Genomic DNA, 19,869 nt, shown 5'->3' with positions numbered 1-19,869 from the left:
AGGGTGATGCTAGTGGTCCTGAGTGATGGAACTGGGGAAGTGGTGGTACCACCTCCTGAGAGTGGGAGGGAAAGGTGGTCTCAAGTGGACATCCAAATGGCAGAGTGCAAGGGGCAGCTGGACGTGGGCCTGCTGCTCCAGGGAGAGCAAGGCCCATGACAGGCCTGCGCAGCCGGCAGCATGGCCGTATGAAGAGGATTCGCGGTGGGGAGGGGCGGGCATGGATGGCAGCAGTCTTAGTGGAAGGTGGGATGGAAACAGGATAGAAACCTCTGAAAATGTTTGGCTACAAAGGCGGGGGGTTTGCTTTTTTCATGAGGCAGGTGACTCAAGCAGTTTAAAGGGTACTGGGAAGGAGCAGAGAATTGAGGCTGGAGCCAGAGGGACAGTGGCAGCTGCAGAGAAGGTCCAAAAGAAACAGGGAGGGTCGGGCAAGCCGACCTCGGAGAAAGGAGGTTGGCAGGTTTGCTGCCAGGAGGGTGACAGCCTTGGTTTTCACCGTGCAGAGAAGACAGGGTCACTGGCCATTGAAGAGGAAGAAGGAGCTGGCAAAGATCTTCAGCTGTTTCCAGGACAGGAAGAAGCTGAGGCAGGAAACGGAATTGTTTTGGGGGCTGAAGGCCTTCACCAGCTCACTACATGTGCACCCTGAGGTGGGGCATCAGCTTAGTCCCTGTGCCACGTGGGCGTGGTGGACATTTGTCCTTCGTTTTCAACTACTCAACTTCAGACAAGTTTATTAGCAATTTCGCAGTATCCTTTCACAGGATGACGAACAAACAGAACACTTGATCTTACATCACACATCCCCTCAGCAGCCCCACGGGGTGGGTCAGACAGGACAGACCCCCATTTTTCTTCTTCTATCCAGGCTTGTTTAACACTGGGCACGACCAGCCTCAAAATCGTCTCGGCAGGTGTAATCATAAGCTTTCCTGTCACCGCGGACACCTCTGGGATTCCCAGTTCACCTCTGGCAGAGTTCCTGAAACTGAAACCTTAGGAGGAAGGTTTTCACTGCAGGAACCAAACAGATTCACCTAAAACTCACCCCTACACCCCTCTGTTATAGAAGAGTTCTGTTTCTTCTGTTGCAGATTGAATTTCCTTTTCCAGCTCACTGCACTGTATCTGAAAAACAAAGTTAAATTCTTAACATTCATATTAAGAAAGTTTTCTTGCCTTAGAAGTCAAGTTAAAAAAAAATTTTTTTTCAGAAAGCATCTATTTCACATTCTAACTTTTTCAGTGATGTCTAATCTATAGCAAAAAACATTAACTTCTTAAAAACTTTTTCATGGAAAATTTCAAATGTAAACAAATGCCAAAAACATATAGTGAATCCTCATATACTCATCACTCAGCTTTAACTATTAACAGTCTGCCGATCTTATTTCATCAAGCATCTCCCATACCGAGTTGTGGGGTATTTTCTGGAGTATTTTAAGGCAATTCTCAGGTGTATCAGTATTTCATCTACAAAGACTTCAGTATGAAATTCCAAATGATAAAGCCTCTGTCACCCAACTACATGCTATTATCACACCTGACAAAATTAACAACAATCCTGAAATACCATGCCACATTTCTAGGCTAGCAGGGTGGCAGAAGTACCAGCTGACACTGGCAGGCAGAGGTGGCTAATGGAAAAGGAGCTTCGGGAAGGACAAGTTTCCTCGTTGGGGTCCTTGAGGTTCCAGACCTGAAATTCGCTGCACCCCATGCAATGTCTGAGGAGGTGCCCCAGGGCAGAGAATCACTCCCAGCCTGGGGCTCTCTCTGCAAGCCACCCCAGGCAGGACAGGCAAGTGGGGCTCCACTTAGCCCAGGCCCACCATTCAGCCGCTTCCATGCCCACCATGGAGTAACAAGGTATTTTAAAAGCCCAGCAAATGCCAAGACTTGCTTGGCGGGGGCTGGAGGTATCTCGAGGGTAGATGGACTCCATTTCCTGCCTCCTCTCTGGCCTCTAAGAGCCCTGCACCCATTAAGACTTGCACAAACCACCTGCTGCCTTTGGAGTAGGGTCTGCTTCCTCGGCCTAGCAGTGCAGGCCCCGCCACCTGCCCCAAGCATCCTGTCAGTCACGTTTAGCCACGTGTGTCCAGGTTCACTGGACTCCTCAGCCCTCCTGCTCCCTGCACTGGGGATGCCCTTTCCTTCCCCATCTCTGCCTGTTCAAATCCATCCATATCCAAAGCCTACCTCTTCCATGCAGCCTTCCTGGATCAGTTAGAAATTCTCTTCCTTCCCTAATCTCCCCATAGCCTTTCAGTCATGTTCACTTTCTGTCACGTGAGAGTCATTTCCATACCATGTTACCCTTCCCGCTAAAGCCCGTGGCAGAAACTGCCACCCGCCCCCAACATCTGCTCTTTGCTTCCACAGCAGCAGAACTTTAAATAGGTCCAGAAGAAAGACCTTATTTCCTAGCTTCCCCTGCACATGACTCAGTTCTGTCACGGTGATGAAAGCCGACACGCCAGGTGACTGTGTAGAATGAGAGTGGTGTCATCTTGCTCCCTAAGGATGAGGGCCAACCCCAGGGTGGGCGGCGTGCTGAGCTGGAAGGAGCCCAGGTTCCAGAGGACTTCATGACACACGGGTGTCTTACCTGGCCTGGCCACCCCTCACTTCATGTGAATGAGACATAAACATCCCCCTTGTTCGAGGCACTTTCTGGATCTGTTACAACCAGACGCAATCCTAGTTCTCGGTCCTGGCTCTTGGCGTCATGCCTGAGCCAGAAATCTGGGTGCCCCAAGGTCCCCTTCTCTGCAACGCTTTCACCCCTAATCTGCTCAGAAGTTCTGACTTACCCAACTGAAGTATTTCTCTCCAACCTACTACCACGGGTCTGCTCTGAGCCCCCTTCACCCTGCTGTGGGCATAATTTTACAGCCTCCCAACCATCTCCACCCACAGTGTGGGGTCCAGAGTAACATTCCTAAAGTACAGCCTGCTAAGCCACTCGCCCCGCTGCCTCCAGGATAAAGTTCCATCACCTTGTGGGGCTGGTGAGGCTTTTCATCATCTGGCCAGAACCAGCAAACCTGCCCTGCCTACCGTAGCTGAATAACCTATCAGGGAATTTCACATTTCCCCTGAGCCTCAGGCTCTCCATCTGCAAAATGGGAATACAAACTACCTTGAAGGGTACTTCTGAGGACAACTGCCCAGGACACAGAAGGGACTAGATAACACAGGAGCCTCACTTGTTTTAAGTGGGAATACCCTGAAGCTTCCTCTCCCACACACTCCAGCCACCTGCAACCCCTCGGAGTGTCCCAGGTGGGCCACGCCAGAGACCTCCATGCCTGTGTCCCGGCTGTTCCCTCTGCCCACGCTGCCCCTCCCCAGTGCACCCCGCCCCACCCGGGCTCCACCACAATCCCACTGCGGCTACAGTTCCCTCACTGGCCCGAGGACCCGAGCACGCCCATTCAGCCATGTAACTTAAGTTAGCAGCCGTCTGACTCCAGAAGGCCAGGGAGTGGCATCGGGATGTGGGGCACAGAATGGCAGTGGTGAAGGCTGACTGCTGACACGCTGTCCCGGGCCCAGCTTCTTGAGGGTGACCACGTACCCACAAGGGCCCCAGCCATAGAAAGAGGCCACTGGCCGAGGAGCAAAACCAAGTTACTCCTGACCCCGGAAAAATGAATCCCACTACACATCGTAACTTTAATCCATACAAAGCAAGTGGAAGGAGAGCCTGGTTATCCAACAACAAACTCGCCGATTCTGGATTCTGACACCCCAACGCCAGTGAAGGGAGCTCCCAAAGATTCCTTTCCTTGGATCCCCTGAAGCCCCCTGCTCCACTCTCAGCCTGGTCAGTTCCTGGGCTCTGTGTACCCCTTACGCCCACCTCTCCAACCTTTACCGACCTCATAGCGAGTATAGCAACCATCTGAAATAATTAAAAACTTCTATGTTATGTGCTGTTAAGGTTGCCAGCATTAATGACTCTATAAACCTAAACTTACAACTTGGGTTTCGAACAAGATCATTCCATAAATACAAATGCTTTTGAGGACATGAGTGATTTTTTAACTTCAGTGACAGCAACAAGCATTTGAAATTTTCAGCCAAGAAATGCCAGAAATCGATAATATCTTACACTAAAAACGTCCTTGATACCAGCAACAAGGTTTTGCCGAGGTACTGTGATCTTCATCTGTCTTTCATAGAAACTGAGCATCAGAGAGTTTAAGCAAACTGACTATGGTCGTGGAGGAACTGGGAACTTGAGTCCAGGCAGTCAGACTTGTCATAGATCATCATGTATCCTGGTCCACAGAACTGCGCTGTCTGGAACAGTAGCCACTAGCTGCATGTGAGCACGTAAGTTAAAATAAAACTATACTAGCGGGGAAGGCATAGCTCAGTGGTAGAGTGTGTGCTTAGCGTGCACGGGGTCCTGGGTTCAGTTCCCAGTACCTCCATTAAAATAAATAAATAAACCTAATTATCTCCCCCCCAGGACAAAACAAAATTAAACCAGATTAAAAATCCAGTTCCTCAGTCACACTAGCCACGTTTCAACAGCCACACGTCATGAGCAGCTACCATACTGGACAGCACAGATACAGAACACTGCACAAAGTCCCACTGGGTGGGGCGTCGCTACAGATTATAAAATATCTCAAAGTTTTTTTTTTTTTTCTAACGTCCCAGAAAAATGCTTCTGATATACCATTAAGAAAAACAGTATCCAAAGCTGGACAAGTCTTCTGGGGAATGGGATTATGTGCAAATGTCTTATACTTTCGTAAACTTCACAGATTTTTTTCAGAGAATAATTTATTTCACTCCGATAACAAGGGGAAGAAATAGTTTTTTGGGTTGTTTTTTTTTTTTTTGAGAGGAAGTCCAAGGGGTCACTTACCCGTCCAATCTGTGGGAATATGCTGAAAGAAACCGGCACCATCAGTCCCATTACAAGGACAGTACAAGAAAACTTTAAGGACCACAATGACCACGGATACCGCAGGAAAAACTGGCTCCTGGAAGAGGCAAAGTTACAGGGGTTACAGGGCTTTTTTTAGAGGCTGGCCCTCTGCTCGAATGGTGGCCAACTGTCTTGGGAGCCGCTGCAGGCCCTGCCTCGGTTCCCACTGGCCCCACAAACAGGCAATACGAGTGGCTGCATGGACGGAACACCCACTATGCGTCAGGCTCGGGGTTAAGCACTTCACATTCATTTGCTCATTTGACCCCCGAAGACCCTGTGAGGCCTGTGTATCATCACTCCTTCACAGGAACAGGAGAATGAAGCCACTGGCCGGGTAAGTCACTTACCTAAAATCTGCCAACTCTCAAATGTGAGAGGTCAGATTCTAGAGCCTGTGCTCTCCCCTGGGCCACGTGGACATGGATGTGACATTCTGACCCTTTGACAGTGTGGGAAGGTGCAAAGAACCTCAGCCTCCGAGTCAGAGACCTGGGGTCCTGGGGTCTGGTTAGGGCTCAGCCACTGACAGACTGTGTGCTCTTGGGAAAATCACTTTCCCCTTCATAGCTTTGAGTTTTTTCAGATACAAAATGGAAGAGGTGAGTTAGAAGAGCCACTGAGGTCTTCCTAGCCTGGCTACGTTTCATGGCTGTGGGCTGGCACGAGGTCCTTCCAGGCACCCCGAGGCCCACCGGGAAATGAAGACCATCTCTTCCCACAAGGCAGCTGGTGCCAACGGATAGGCCTCAGGGGACAAACTGGAAGGCTCCATCTCTCCCAGAAGCCCCCACTCTAAGGACAGCCAGAGAGCTTCAGGAAGACCCTGACACAGCAGAAGTCCTCACACCCACCCAGCTGGATTGACCATGGGAAGTAACTGTTGATTCTGTCCAGGACACTGCTACGTCCTGAAATGCACTCCTTATGTGGTCCTAGTGGAAGCTTGCTAGCTCGGCACCCTGGACAGAGCCGGCTGGTTCAGCACCAAGCAAGTTGACCCCACTTGGGCCAAAAGAATCCTTCCCCAGGAGTTTATGAACTCAGTGGAAGACATTCTCTGTCTCCCCAGCCCCTGGGGTTTGCTGTTTTCCTTTCTCATCAGGACACTGTGAGGATATGAGCTGGGAGATGGCAGCAGTCATGTCCCTCATCAAAACAAAGGAGCCAATGTGTGGCAGGAGAGACGGAAGACAACTCCCACGAAAGAGAAAACTGTCCTGCACGAGAGTCTCTGGTCAGTTGCCATAGGCTACGCTTCTGCCCATTCCCAGGATCTAAATCAATGCATCTCCCTTCTGCTCTAAGCTACTTACTGCAGTGGGGCGTCTCATACTGGCTGATCCTCAGGCTCTCCTTCTAATAGGTCATTCCTCACTTCTCAAAAGGGATGGCAGTCCACTGATTCTGGACCAACTGAGCTAATTTAACACATGTTTGGAAGGCAGAAAAGAGGCTTGAGCAATATTCACAGCATATCAGAGGTGGGAGAGCCTGCAAATCATCCAAACTCAGCATTGTAGAAGTGAGGAGACAAGCCTCAGCAGGTGCCGGGACACGCCCCAGGAGCAGAAGTCACTGAGGACAGGGCCTGGGCGAGATTCCAGGGTCACTGGAATATACAAATCAAGATTTCCATAGCTGCCCTAAATCAATCCTACTGTCTTACCTGTGGTGAAGAGCAGTTGGAAGATTCTTAAAGCAACTTCTTCCCACCCTTCCCACCAGATTCAGGATTTGACAAGTTTTATATGGACTTTGACTATCAAAATGTTTATTCCTACTCAGGGAGATGAGCGTACCTCTTACCTTTTAAAGAAGTATGAGAAGATTTCGGGGATAAAAGCTGAAGTCCCAAACAGCACAACTCTGGATGTTGCTGTATCTTTAACAGCCTGGTGGAAATGAAAAGAGAGCAGCTTAGCACATGGAGTGAGAGGATTTCCAGGGATCTTGCAACTCATGACAGAGACCAGTAAACCACTACTCTCCCTTCTTGCTTAGAAAAATAATGCCGGTGCAAAGAGGTGGAGCCAGCAGCTGACACGGATGCCCGGGGTTGGTGCCCGGAGTAACCAGAGACGAAATTTACCTCCTCTGACTCTACAAGGTCTCCATCATTTCCACCAGCCACCCCAAATAAGATACTCACTAAGCACAAGCAAAGGCAGCTTGCAGACAAATCCTTACTTAGAACCAAATGGCAGCCCCTTTGGTGGAAATACTGGATTTGCCACCGAGGACCACTCCATGTTTTCCTTTCAGTCCAGGACTCTGCCACTGGCCTTCCTCTCCTGAGCAACTCCCCAGTTATTCCCACCCCTTCTAGTGAAGGAATCCTCCAAACGTCCAGCTCCGAGTGCACTGGCGAGGCAACACACTCACACGTAACTTGCACGAGTCTACCTGTATGTGCCCATCTTTTCCTTGTGTAGTTAAAAGTATGCTATAAAATTTTCTTTTGCACAAACATGCACGTATAGTTTATAACATTTTGTCATTTTTAAGTAATGTACATTACTCTCTATGTTGAACGTTTAAAGATGTAACTTACAGTATGGGTTATATGCACAAAATCATGTATACTCAAGGGCAATGTAAGAGACATTCAAGGGAAATTTTGACTACAGATGACACTCACATGCAACTTCAGAACTCAACCCCCAATAAGACACAACTAACTGCACACACGGCACCACCCAGCACGAGATGACTAGGCAGTCACTCCACCATTCCCTCCCCTGAACTCTGTTCCTTGCACTTCCGGCCTCCCATGACTCCATGGCTACACCCTACTTCCTGGCTCCTCTGCTGTGCCCGGTACCCTATTCTCTGCTTAGGACACTAAGGCTCAGCTCCCCCATCCTCTGCGGGATTGCCCTTTCCTCAGGAGGACAGAGGGCGCCAAGGAGGGTGGCTTTCAAAATAAACTTTCAGGAATGTAAAATAAAGTCGCTTGACTCCAGGAAGAGAAAACTGGCTGCAGGGAGTGGGAGGGTGTAGCTTGGTGGTAGAGTGAGTGCGTAGCCTGCATCAAGGTCCTGAGCTTAATCCCCAGTTCCTCCATCAAAAAAATAATAAATAAATAAATAAATAACCTAATTACCTCCCCCTACCTCCCAAAAAAATAAAAAATAAAAAGAAGTGAGCTGAGAAGCTTTCACTTCTTTAAAAACAAAAAAGTGGCTGCAGAGTGTAGCGTGTTTTGACATCAGTGGGCGAGGCCAGACTCTCTCCATTTGTCTCGTGTGGAAAGAGAAAACATTCCAGACTGGACACCGATCATGAGGAGGCCCGGGGAGACGCGTGTGACAGTTTGCAACTGACGGGCTGACAAGGCCAGTCAAAGGAAAACGACGTGGATGAGGCTCCTGAAATCTGATCAAAGGTGCCCTATTACAATCAGATATCGCTGGTTACGTAGTTTCTGAAATTTTAGCCAAAGAAAAATCTTCCGGCAACAGGGAAATGATAAAAGAATGCTAATGCTTACGCATGGTCGCAGTCACTTTATTCTTAAGAGAAAGATAAATTTTTTTTTTAAGCAGATCATCAAACCTTTCTTTTACCCTAAATTGGCCTTCATGCAAAAAACGACACTCCTCTGGACGAGATGTGATAGAGAACTGGAGAGCCAGCGGGGCCGAAGCCACCTCCCTGCAGCTCCTGGGGAGAAGGCATTCTGACTGGTGAGGGCTTGGGTCACCAGAGCCCAGCACAGCGCCTGGTGGGCGGGAGGTGCTGTGGAACAACTTGTGGAGTAAACATTCGCTCTCACTGTTCTCTTTGGCATATTTATGCCTTGCAGTTAAAATTGAGTTAAAGAGAAATGCAAACATTCCTCCACACACAGAGTTGTCCATGAGCGTTCAGAGCAGCACTACGCATAACAACCGAAAACCGGACACAGTCCAAATGTCCATCGCCAGGGGAGTGAACAAGCAAAATGTGGTCCATCCATACGACGGAACACTGCTCAGCGACTCTAAGCCACACAGCACACTACTGACACATTAAAAGATGGATGAACCTCAAAAGTCGAAGAAGCCAGACCCAAAAATATTGTATGATATATCTGTGGGAAATTTCTAGGAAAGGCAAACCTATGAAGACATAAAGCAGACCAGCGTTTCCCTGAGGCTGGGGGTGGGAAGGGGTGTGACTGTAAATGGGCACAGGGGATGAAGTGTTCTAAAATTGGACTGTGGTGATGTTTGTACAACTGTTTAAATTTACTGAAATTCATCAAACTATACTCTTTCAATTAATTTTATAGCATGTAAATTCCTCCTCAATAAAAGTGTTAGAAAATGTCTCTTTAGGGCATATTCTTAGGCACAGGACCTTCATTTCAAAAACGAGGTATTTCATTTCTGGCAGTAATTTCTCTCCTTGTGACTTGCAATTTTCATGTCCTTATTGTAATTCACTGAGGTGGCCACTATTTCCAGACATGCTATTAGATGCACTAGTGGAAATACTTGTAGCATGTATCTGATGGTTTATAATTCAACTTTGTAAATCAGTGATAGGATTTACAGTAACATATTTCATGAGCCCAATAACGACAGATTTATGGACTGAATGAGAAGCCATCTTTTCTGACCTCCTCTTCCACCGACAGGCTGGGCAGGAGGTCCAGTTGGCTCAGAGAGGCCCCCTGACCGAGGACACAGTGAGAGACCCAACTACTCTCTATACTTTGCAAACAATTGCCTCATGTTACAATTCTTTAGCTAAAATCACTTCACAGAGACCAAAAAAGATCTCATTTGCTTAAAAGGTATTTTTCCCCCTTAACAGAGGCACTGGGGATCGAACCCAGGACCTCATGCACACCAAGCACGCACTCTACCACTGAGCTATATCCCCCACCCCCGAAAAGGTATTTTTTAAGTTTATACTCAAAATGAAACCACAGGTTAGTGCAAGTTCTCTGAGCTGAATGCAGACAGAAGCTATTATATTGAATGGAGCAAAAGAACAAACTATTTAACAATAAAAATTCTTAAAATGCGAGGCCTTTTAGAAGAGTTGTAGGTCAGAGTGTTGGATTTCCTCAGGCCATCCTTGACAGCAAATTGGTCCTTAAAGATGAAGACTCTAAGGAAATCTGCTGGGAGGTGGGGTGGGAGGCTTCTCTTAAACCCAGAGAGGGTGTCCACTGACTTCCACGAGCACAGAGCAGGCTGGGAGGGCGGGTACTGAGCTTGAAGGACAAGACCTCACACTCAAAGAAGGGCTAGTGTTTGGCGATGCCCATCTGTGATGGTCAGTCTTATGGGTCCACCTGTAATTCCCAGTTATTTAATCAAACACGAATCGAGGTGTTGTGGTAGGGGTGTGCTGTGGATGTGATTAACATCTACAACCTGTAGAATTTAAGTAAAGGAGATTGATTACTCTCCACAGTGTGGATGGACCTCATCCAATTGGGTTGGAAAGTGTTCAGAGCAAATCTGAAGTTTCCCAAAGAAGAAATTCTCAGCCCCTGAGTTTCCAGCTTGTAGGCCTGCCCTACATATTCCTGGTGCTACAACTGTGTGAGCCAATTATTGGAAATGTATGTAGGTGATAGGCAAATAGGCAGATAGCCTGTTTGTTTGTTTTTTTTTTCAGTATATATATTTTCATTGAAGTGTAGTCAGTTTAACATGTGTCAGTTTCTGGTGTACAGCATAATGCTTCAGTCATACACGAACACACACATATTCGTCTTCATGTTCTTTTTCACCATAAGTTACTACAAGATATTTGAATATACGTCCCTGTGCTGTACAATATGAACTTGTTTATCTCTGTCGATTCTTTTTTTCTTGGGAACCCAGACTAACGCGTCGCCTTTTAAACATCAGGGCACAAAATGTAGAATCTCTCTCTCAGCATAATGAGGGAAGACAGATAAGAAAAGGATGAAGGGAGACATGAATTTGTGACCAGCTCTCAAACAGAAAATGCAATTCTTTGCCCAAAAGGCAAACAGCTCACGGCTCCGTCGTGTCCCCCTACCTTGGTCCCAGCTTTTCTGGAATAGCCTATGACGTTGCCGTCCTTGTCCATGACCTCAATCCCTCGCATGGGCTCCAGACTTCGGGAGGCAATCACGTTCATTCCACTGAGTTGGGCTGTGGGTGGAAAGACGACACAGAGGGATAAGCGTCAGTCCAATGGAGGAACATCTTTCCAAGTGTCGTGCCTCTTTCTTTGACAGCTGTGCCTCCTGGTCCCCAGGTGCTCACCTGACAGGTGCTGGGCCACCCGAGCTCTCCCCTGGGCTGAGGAGTAGGGTCAGAGCTTCAGTCTTTTTTTTTTTTTTAATTTTTATTGATTGATTGATTGATTGATGGGGGAGGTAATCAGGTTTATTTATTTATTCATTTTTAATGGAGGTACTGGGATTGAACCCAGGACCTCATGGGTTCTAGCACTAGCACAGCATAACACTGAGCTGTACCCTCCCCACTGGCCTCTCAGTCTTGAGTCCTGACTACCACCCAGCACCAGGTTCCAACACCCCTGGCAGGATTCCCAGAGAAACCAAGGTCCTTGAAATATGCCTGCCTTCTTGGCTTCAGCTGGTTAGACGAGGTTTCTGTAACATAATTTCCCAGTGTTACCACTGACATAATTCTGCCAACCCTTCAAGCTGCTCTGATTCCCAAACCCAAATGTGGAGTGTGAACGCGTGAACTTGCAGGCTGGCAAACTTAAAAGGGTTGGTTAATACGTCTGTCACTCCCTTGGAGTCAGACCACTGGGTTGGAGTCCCCTATACCACCACTTCCTCCCTGTGTCACCCCAGGAAAGTTCCTTAACCTCCCCCTGCCTCAGTCTCCTCATTTGTAAATGGGAATAATAATATTATCCGCCCATGAGTTGTCAGGATCAAGTGAAGTAAGACATGAAGAAGGCTTGTACAGAGAGTCTTTAAAATGTAATGTGTGTTTCCAGGTTTGTGTTCATCCACAAAGGTGGCAGGCTCCCTGCTTACCGAGCATGACGACAGGAAAGACATTTCTGCTCAAAATGCTACTCAGTGAAAACTTTACTTGCAGCAAACGAGGTAATAACTAGAAAATAAGAGACAAAAATCACTGTTGCACAGGACCAAAAACTCAGCTGAACACATGTGACAGCAGGGAGCTAGCGTCAACTTAGTTCCCATTACAGGTCAGACCCCAGCAAGTGCCCTCCGTGTATTTTTCATTTTCATTCTCGTTCTCCCTGATCATTAGAGAAATACACGGAGGCTCGGGCTGCAGAACTTTTCCAGGGTCACTAAGTCGTTAAGGATTTGAGCCAAGATGTGAACCCAGACTTATCAGACTCTAAAGTCTACATTTTCAACCATAACAGCGTCCTGACATCTAAAGCAATATATAATGTGTATAACATGTTCATACAGCATGAATTATTTTTTTAAAAAGATAACAGTACTGAGCATATGCCTAGAAACTCGGAAAAATCAGATGATAATTTGGGAGTGATAGGATTCCAGATGACATATTTCCTTCTTTATGTCGTAATCATGCTTTCTAAGTTGAGGTAGAACATAAAATTATGATTCTGAGAAATACAAAAATTCGACATATTTTTAAAATACATACTCCAAAAAAGGTAGAGGAAGTGATTACTCCTGCCCCAAGTAATATACTCTCATAGGGGCGACGATTCTAGGGAAAAACAAAAGTTCATATTTAGCAAATACCACAGTTTTACCCAGAAAAGATAATTAAAACAAATGCACACACACACACACACACACCAACTCCAAAAGAAATAATACAAAATTGCAGCCCCCTGGGCCTCGTGATACTCACGTAACTTGCGTTTCCATTGACGATGCTGAAGACTGTACTGTAGGTGTAGAAGGAAACCTGCAGTAAGACAGAGGCTAATACATCACATTTTGGTTTTAAGCACAATAAAATACAGTGATCATGAAATGGGAGGAACTGCTACCTGCGGTAAAATCATGGACTTTAGATTTTTTACTGGCAGCACTGACAAAAACACCTGTAAAGGAAAGAAAGCAGAGCTGTGAGTGTTTGGGGGGAGGGAGAGCCTGTAGAGCAAAGAACTTCCCCAGGGAGATGCAGAACTGAGCCCTCAGGAGCCGGGGCAAGGAGGGGAAGGAGCGGATGCGGGGGGCTAGTGGTCGGTGGACATGTGATGTTGGATGGGCACCCACAGGCACTGAGAGCACCCGGCCGCCTGACAGTGGTCCCCGTGCCATGGAGCAGGGGGTGAGAAGCAGCACTTGCATGGGGTGGAGGCTGTTCTCACTTGGTGAAAACACCTCGTGAAAGCCAAGGTCAGATGGCCTTGCTGGGAGCAATTTCGGGTTCCAGGAGAGGGACTGCACGATGGGGGAGGCTTGGGGAGAGAAGGTGATGGACAATCACACGGGCCTATGCCAGGGAGCACATCTTAACTCATCCATCTTCTCCATAGTGACTTGCACACAGTAGGTGTTCAAAGAAAGGATCACCCTGTGACACTGTGGACCCTCAAGAGGCCCAGGTGCCTGGCTGGATAAGTGGGGGTGGGATGGGGAGTAGACCAGGGTCAGAGGTGGGGGAACCATAACCAGCTATCAGGGGTCCAGAGCTGGAGGACACCAGCCACCAAGCTTGGGAGCTGGGTGGACATCTTCCTAAAGCCCCGGCTTCTGAACGGTGAGCAGTAGCTTACTCACCATGGGCGCCGTGAAAGGCAGGAGAGCTGGCAAAAAAAAAGAAGAGGGTCAGTGACCGCAGAGAGGCCAGAAAGGGGCACCGCCCATCCCAAAACCTCTTTTCTGGCCAACTGAAGGCACGGACATCAAAGAGTATTTTTCACTCATTCTTTTTTTTTTCCTAATAAAAATAATAACCATATGCATATGGTAAAACTCTAAATCAACACCGTAGAGGAAGACCTGACCAGGCTCCCTCTCACGGAAGGTAAACCATCACTCGTTCCAAGTCCTGGTTCATCCTTCTGCGTGAATTCAATGCATCTGATGCTGTGACTTAATAATAAGACAGGCATATTGGCTTTTTGTCCCTGTTCTGGCACAGAGAGCCTAAAAACCTTGGAATTTCCTAAATGAGAAGAGTAATAAGGTGAAAAGAGCATCTTTTATTCTTCATAACAAGCCCCTTTCAGCCACATCTGAGATAGTGTCCATGAGGTGACTTTCGGAAAGCACCTAAGGAAGGGGGCTGGTTGCCAGGGGAACCAACCACGTGACTAGAGGGAGGCAAAGGTTTGAAACGGTTACAAACCACTTGTGAAAATTAGAGTCAACTCACCTGCTGGTCGAAAAGGACCGGGAATCAGCTTGCTATTGTCAGGATGTACTGTTGACTTCAGAAGGGTAAACAGGAAGTTTAGTCTGATGTTTGATTTTGTTATTTTAGGCTAAAAATTAGGACAGGGATGAAACTTACGAGACTTCTCTTCCAAGCTTCTTGTATCTAAAGAGAAAAAAAACAAGCGATAGCCTTTTTAAAGGTGCCCTGGCAGCCAAAGCATCTCCTCTCATTTCTGGTGCCACCTTTGTGAAGCAGCGAACTGTTTTCTACCACATGGACCGAACAAATCAAAACAAATGAATCAAATGAATGAATGAACAAATGAACTAATCAGAAGCAAAGAGATGATCCACATGAAAATGATCAGAACACTATAAAAAGCCCCTAGTCTCTGACCCTGGAGAGGACTCAAGGCCAACACCTGACTTGTCACTCAGGTGAGGACCTGAATGCAGCCAGCCTCCCCCGGCTCAGAGCAGAGCAGGCTGTGGCAAACCACGCCATTAGCCAAGTCACTTGCAAAAGAGCCAGGCTGTGAGCCCAGAGGCCCCAGCAAGTTCTTAGAAAAACCAACTTAAACATGTGAGCTTTCCGCAGGCTGCCTCATGGGACTGATGATTGTGGGCCCCGGAAAGCCCCATACACTGCAAGGTAGATAACAAATGCTTGGTGTAAGTCCTTAGGCAGGACTGTAACCCTGCCCCAGAACACGGCCTCTAACAGGAAGTCGATTCTGACTTGGGAGGCCTGCCTGAATGCTGGAATTTGCCATGGGCCTCTAGGAATCTGCTACAGGGAATGACCACTAGTATCTGCTGCACAGGAGGAACCCTATGCTTTTTCTCCTTCATACAATTCCTACTAATTTTAATCTGGTTTATCAGAAGGAATTCTAACTATACTTAAAAAGCTAACCCTACTGACAAAATCCCACCTGATTTGAGACCATGCAAGCAGAATCACCTGAAGGCAACCACACCCAGCCTTGAGCCAGGCACACCTGGGCACAGGAGACATACCCTTTTGTCCTCCAAGTCACCCCTGGATGCATCTTCATTTGTTAACAATAGTTGCCTCGATTTTTCTATTTTTTCCTGGAATCAGATATTAAGAAATCAAGCGATGATCTCAACATTGTTCAGATTTATCCACAGATTCCATTAGACAGTCCTGTATGTCATTCAGACTCAGACCACCCAAATTCTTAGACAGTTCCAGCAGCTTACCCCACTGGTGCTGCCATTTCCCGCCCCACACTGTTCTTCTCTGATGTCCACTATTTCAGTGAATGAGTGATACCACCATCCACCTGGTTACACAAGTTAGAAACCTGGAAGCCCCTTCTCTCTCACTCACCCCCACATCTAATCAGTTCAGTCTTATCTCTTCTCTTCTTTAAAAAAAAATTAAATACAGGAGATACAAAGAATGATTATATACTCATAATCCCCTCACCCAGAATTAACAACCATGAATATTCAGTTATATTTGCTTCTGATTTTTTTCCCAAAAAGGTCCATTACCTCCAGTCTCAATTCCCTCCCCATTCTATGGGAGGTAATCACTATTATGAATTCAAGGTACAAACTTCCAGATCATCGTTTATATCTATACATACATGAATACATGTATCCATAAACAAATATGTAGTTTTGGTTTTTTATGTTGTAATTTGTATAAATGTTGCACTATATGCATCTTGTTTCCTTTTTTTTTAAAGTTTTGTTAAATTTAAAAATTTTTGTTTTTTGGGGGGGTAATTAGGTTTTTTATTATTATTATTACTACTACTACTACTACTACTTTAATGGAGGTACTGGGGATCAAACCTCACCACCTCACCCTGCAGGTGAGGTATGAACCCCCCCTTCTCTAAGTGACATTCAAGGACCTTCAAGAACTGCCTGGTTCCCCTGAATTAAAAGCCCCAGGGACCAGGTGACATGTTCTCCCCCCACTGGGCTTTGCTTACAGTCCACTCTCCCTGCCCCTCCCTCCCAGCCTTCCCTCAACAACCTCCCCCAATCCCCTGCTACATTTTACCCTAGAGCCCGAGGTCCCATCCTCCATGACCTAGGAGGCTTGTTTTGATCACTTTTGAACCACCAGCACCTGGGCCAAGTCTTGGACTGCCTGTTAAATGGGTGTCCACTTTTACATATCACCTTTCCAATCCAACAGGCTCATTTGGAAGGAATAAAAACAATATATACAGTTTCTGTCATTTCAACTACTTTCAAAAGAGACACAGTTTTCATGTGTCAGTATACAATGTGAAATGCACTATTTCTGAAAACAAGAAAATACTTACAACTGAAACAATCAAATTTGTAGGATCCAACAATTCTGTCCACAGAAGAACTCTTTGAATAAAAGACTTGAGGGGTAAGAGCACCAGAGAGGTTAATGGCAGCAGAAAAACAAAGATATGTGGTAATAATAACAGTTACCATTATTTTTGAGAACCTAATAGGGCCTTCTATTTGCAGCATCTCCTGGAATTCTTACAAAATCCCCATCTGACAGGTGAGGAAACTGAGGCTTAGAAGGGCTCTTGAATGTACTCAAGGAAACCCAGCCAGGAAATGACCCAATGGCCTGTGCTCTTGACCACTCCAATATCAATTTGCTCTTGAGGGTTAAAGTCCAAACTTTGGGGACAAATGAGCCTATGCTCACATCTCACATACGACCTTGAAGCAACTACCGAGAAAGTTCTCAGTATCTGTTTCTTCCGGCTCTTAGCATGGTTATAAGGCTTAACTCCAGTCGCAAAGAACCAGTCACCCCAGTGAGGCTCAATAAAGGCAGTTTGGCTCACATGTGGAGAAATGAGGCATGGTTTGCTCCAAAAAGCCCCCAAACTTTGCAGTGGTTCCAGTTTTGAGGCCTGGCTCTGCCCGGACAACTTGAGTTCCCTGTCCTTTCTCAACTTTCCACGTAAAAAAACCGGGTGAGGCTCTACTTTAGGTAAGCGCTGAAAGAGAAAGCTCTAGAATTGTGCTGTCCAATTAGCCACATGTGGCCAGGCCAAATCAGATGTGCCGTATGTGTGAAACACACACCGGATTTTGAAGACTTCCTGCAGAAAAGGATGTAAAATATCTCATTCATAATTGTTTATATAGATTACATGTGGAAGGTTAATATTTTTTATCTATTGGGCTAAATGCAACATATTGGTAAAATTCAAAAATTTAAAAGCCACGTTTTTAATGTGGCTACTAGAAAAATTTTAATTACCTACGTGGCTCCCACGCTCTTTCTATGGGACAGCGCTGCTCCAGCTACAGGCTGGAGGCGGGGCCGTGTTACTTTTCGATGGCGGTTTGTCTCACTGGTGGCTGAGCCCACAGACTCTGGGAGGCGAGGGGCTCCTGGGACGACCTTTCCCTCTCCAACCTGCTGCTCAGCAACAGCGTAGGCAGCAGAAGGCAGACGACTGAGTGGTGGGGAATGACTCGGTGCCATTGCAGGGTGACACTGTGCGACCCTCCCCTAGCCAGGCCTGAGGCAGAGGCGACGCACGGTAACCGCCATGGCCGTCGGCTTCGGGCAAGCTTGGGCTTCCCTCCGTCCCCTCCCGAGGTCTGAGATGGGAAGGCGGGTGGTGCGACCACGTGGCCTGCCCAAGGTCACCGCGGCCAGCGCCGACTCCACGCCGCGCGGCCCACGCCCTCCCCACCCCCAGCCGCGCCGGGCCCGGGCCGTACTTGGCGTTCGGTGATCCAGAAGCGCACGTTGGGCTCCATGCGGGCGGCGGCGCCACTGCGCCCTTGGAGCCGCCCGGCCCCGCGATTCCTCCTCCGTCTCCGACTCTTCTTCCCAGGACCTACGCGCAGCCAGGAGAGGCCGCGGCCGCCGGGCCAGGCGCGGAGGCGGAGCCCGTGGCAAGCCCCGCCCCGGGCGCGCACGTCCCCTGTCCCTGCTCCCAGGGCCAGCGCGCCCGCAGCTCCTGCTTCTGGCTTCCCGCTACTGGCTTCCTGCTCCCGGCTCCCCGCACGCACGCTGCTCTCTGCTCCCTGCTTGGTGTCCCTGCGCCACCGCCCCGGGCCCCGCGCGCCCGCTGTTCCCGGGAGCCCCCGTGTCCCACAGGCCAAGTCCTCTCAACCTTGTTCCGCCCTTTCCGGTAGCCCCGTCGCCTCCAGGCCCGGAAGGGTCACCTATCAGAAGCCCCAGATCATGGTACCTACCGCGAGAACTCGCTCGTTGGCGCGTGTTGCCTTCCACAGCCCTGCGCTCCTGCGGCGTCTAACCCCGGCCCAGGAGCACCCAGGCTTTTGGACATACCCTAGAAGATCCCTTCAGTTGCACCCAAAGTCCAACGTACACAGGATCCGGGACAGTCACGACCCACTATATAATTTGTTCGGCCCAGTGAAAAATGAAAATGTGGCAACTTTTATTTTAAAAAGATTGAAAGTTTTCAAAAGTCGACATCAGCGCATTAAACCAAGCCTGGGGCACTTTAAAGTGAGGAGCTCCGCCGTCACCCCGGGAAGCACAATGTCTCAGCCTAAGAATTTTTCCCCAGCCCTGGGGCAAATATACGGTTTCTTCTTCTGGATACTGGATCAAGTAAGGCCCATTTGTAGAGGAAAAAAGTGCCTGCCTGCCTTCTTCAGCCCCAGGGGGTTCTGTGTTTGTGGAAGCCAGTGTGGATGTGTGGATGTTTACGGTGTTCAGGGGAGTCCTCGGGGGTCCTGGGTTGGGGCCCCAGCAACATCCATTACTTTGTGTGACCCTGGTCAAATCTAAGTCTACTTTCTCATCTGTAAAATGAGGGCAATAATCGTACCCATTTTGCTTTTGTTGTGGATTAAGTAAGATAAAACATATAAAAGCCCTAACAGTGCGGGAGTCCATAGTTAGTGCTCCGCCTGGGCCACTAACAGGAGCAAGCCTATTCCTTCTCTTGTCTGGCCTTGCCCTCCAGGAACAGGAAACCAACTCATGGTTTTCTTGAGGCCCATGTGGCTTCTTGGCTCCCACTTTTGCTCACCTCACATAGCTCACTTTTCCACAGCCTTCAAGACTCCATCTCCTCTTCCAGGACTTCCTTGATGCCCACAGCTGGGTAAGGCGCCCCCTCCTCACTCTGGCCCAATGTTCTCACTGCCCCAGGCAGGAATGCATCTACTGTACTACAGTATTTAGCACACCTATATTATCCTGTTGGCTCTACCCACAAGTACGTCACAAATCCAGCACAGCTGACCTCTCTGCTTCCCTCTCCAGACTCTTACAGTCTAAACAAAGGAGCCAGCGTGATCCTCTTAGAACAAATTGATGTAACTCTTCTCAAAACCTTGCTATTTCTCATCACAGAATAGAATACAAAATCCTTATCTTGCCCATAAAGCACTCTGGGCTCCCCAATACCATTCTCCTCCTTCACGGCTCCCATCTCATGGCCCTTCTTCACTCACCCCAAGTCCAGTCTTGCCTCAGGACCTTTGCCTAGAAATTTATCCCCCTAACTCCCTCACTTTCTACACATTTTATCTCTTTTAAGCCTGTCAAGGCACTGAGATAGGTACAATTACAGTCCTCATTTTACAGATGAGAAAACAGACCTGGAGAGGTTGACTCCCTGACAACACCTGCAATTCTCTA

At 47.9% G+C, this 19,869-nt stretch overlaps 1 protein-coding gene and 1 non-coding gene across 2 annotated transcripts; both read right to left on the bottom strand.

Annotated features, from left to right (window-relative positions):
* Positions 1 to 720: 720 nt before the first annotated feature.
* On the bottom strand, positions 721 to 18,144 carry SFXN4 (sideroflexin 4). The gene is made up of 14 exons (XM_074373546.1): positions 17,967 to 18,144; positions 16,565 to 16,630; positions 15,273 to 15,347; positions 14,389 to 14,415; positions 14,251 to 14,305; positions 13,653 to 13,678; positions 12,917 to 12,970; positions 12,775 to 12,831; positions 12,562 to 12,627; positions 11,946 to 12,024; positions 10,964 to 11,079; positions 6,764 to 6,849; positions 4,892 to 5,009; positions 721 to 1,131 (listed from the first exon to the last, which is right to left on the bottom strand). Exons 1-14 carry the CDS (start codon positions 18,003 to 18,005, stop codon positions 1,054 to 1,056), a joined length of 942 nt encoding a protein of 313 aa, XP_074229647.1. The 5' UTR covers positions 18,006 to 18,144; the 3' UTR covers positions 721 to 1,053.
* TRNAT-GGU (transfer RNA threonine (anticodon GGU)) lies at positions 9,755 to 9,826 on the bottom strand. Its single transcript has one exon. It is a non-coding gene; the product is annotated as a tRNA-Thr (tRNA).
* Positions 18,145 to 19,869: the final 1,725 nt, after the last annotated feature.

Source organism: Camelus bactrianus, chromosome 11 (assembly GCF_048773025.1).
Source record: "Camelus bactrianus isolate YW-2024 breed Bactrian camel chromosome 11, ASM4877302v1, whole genome shotgun sequence".
NCBI lineage: Eukaryota > Metazoa > Chordata > Mammalia > Artiodactyla > Camelidae > Camelus > Camelus bactrianus.
This window is presented reverse-complemented; position numbering and strand designations above follow the sequence as displayed.

Coding starts and splice junctions, on each gene's coding strand:
- SFXN4 (XM_074373546.1), bottom strand. CDS start 18,005: ATGGAGCCCAACGTGCGCTTCTGGATCACCGAACGCCAA. Junction 12,628..12,774: donor TCAATGGAAACGCAAGTTAC/GTGAGTATCACG, acceptor GTTTTTCCCTAG/AATCGTCGCCCCTATGAGAG. Junction 5,010..6,763: donor TTCTCATACTTCTTTAAAAG/GTAAGAGGTACG, acceptor TGCCTCTTCCAG/GAGCCAGTTTTTCCTGCGGT.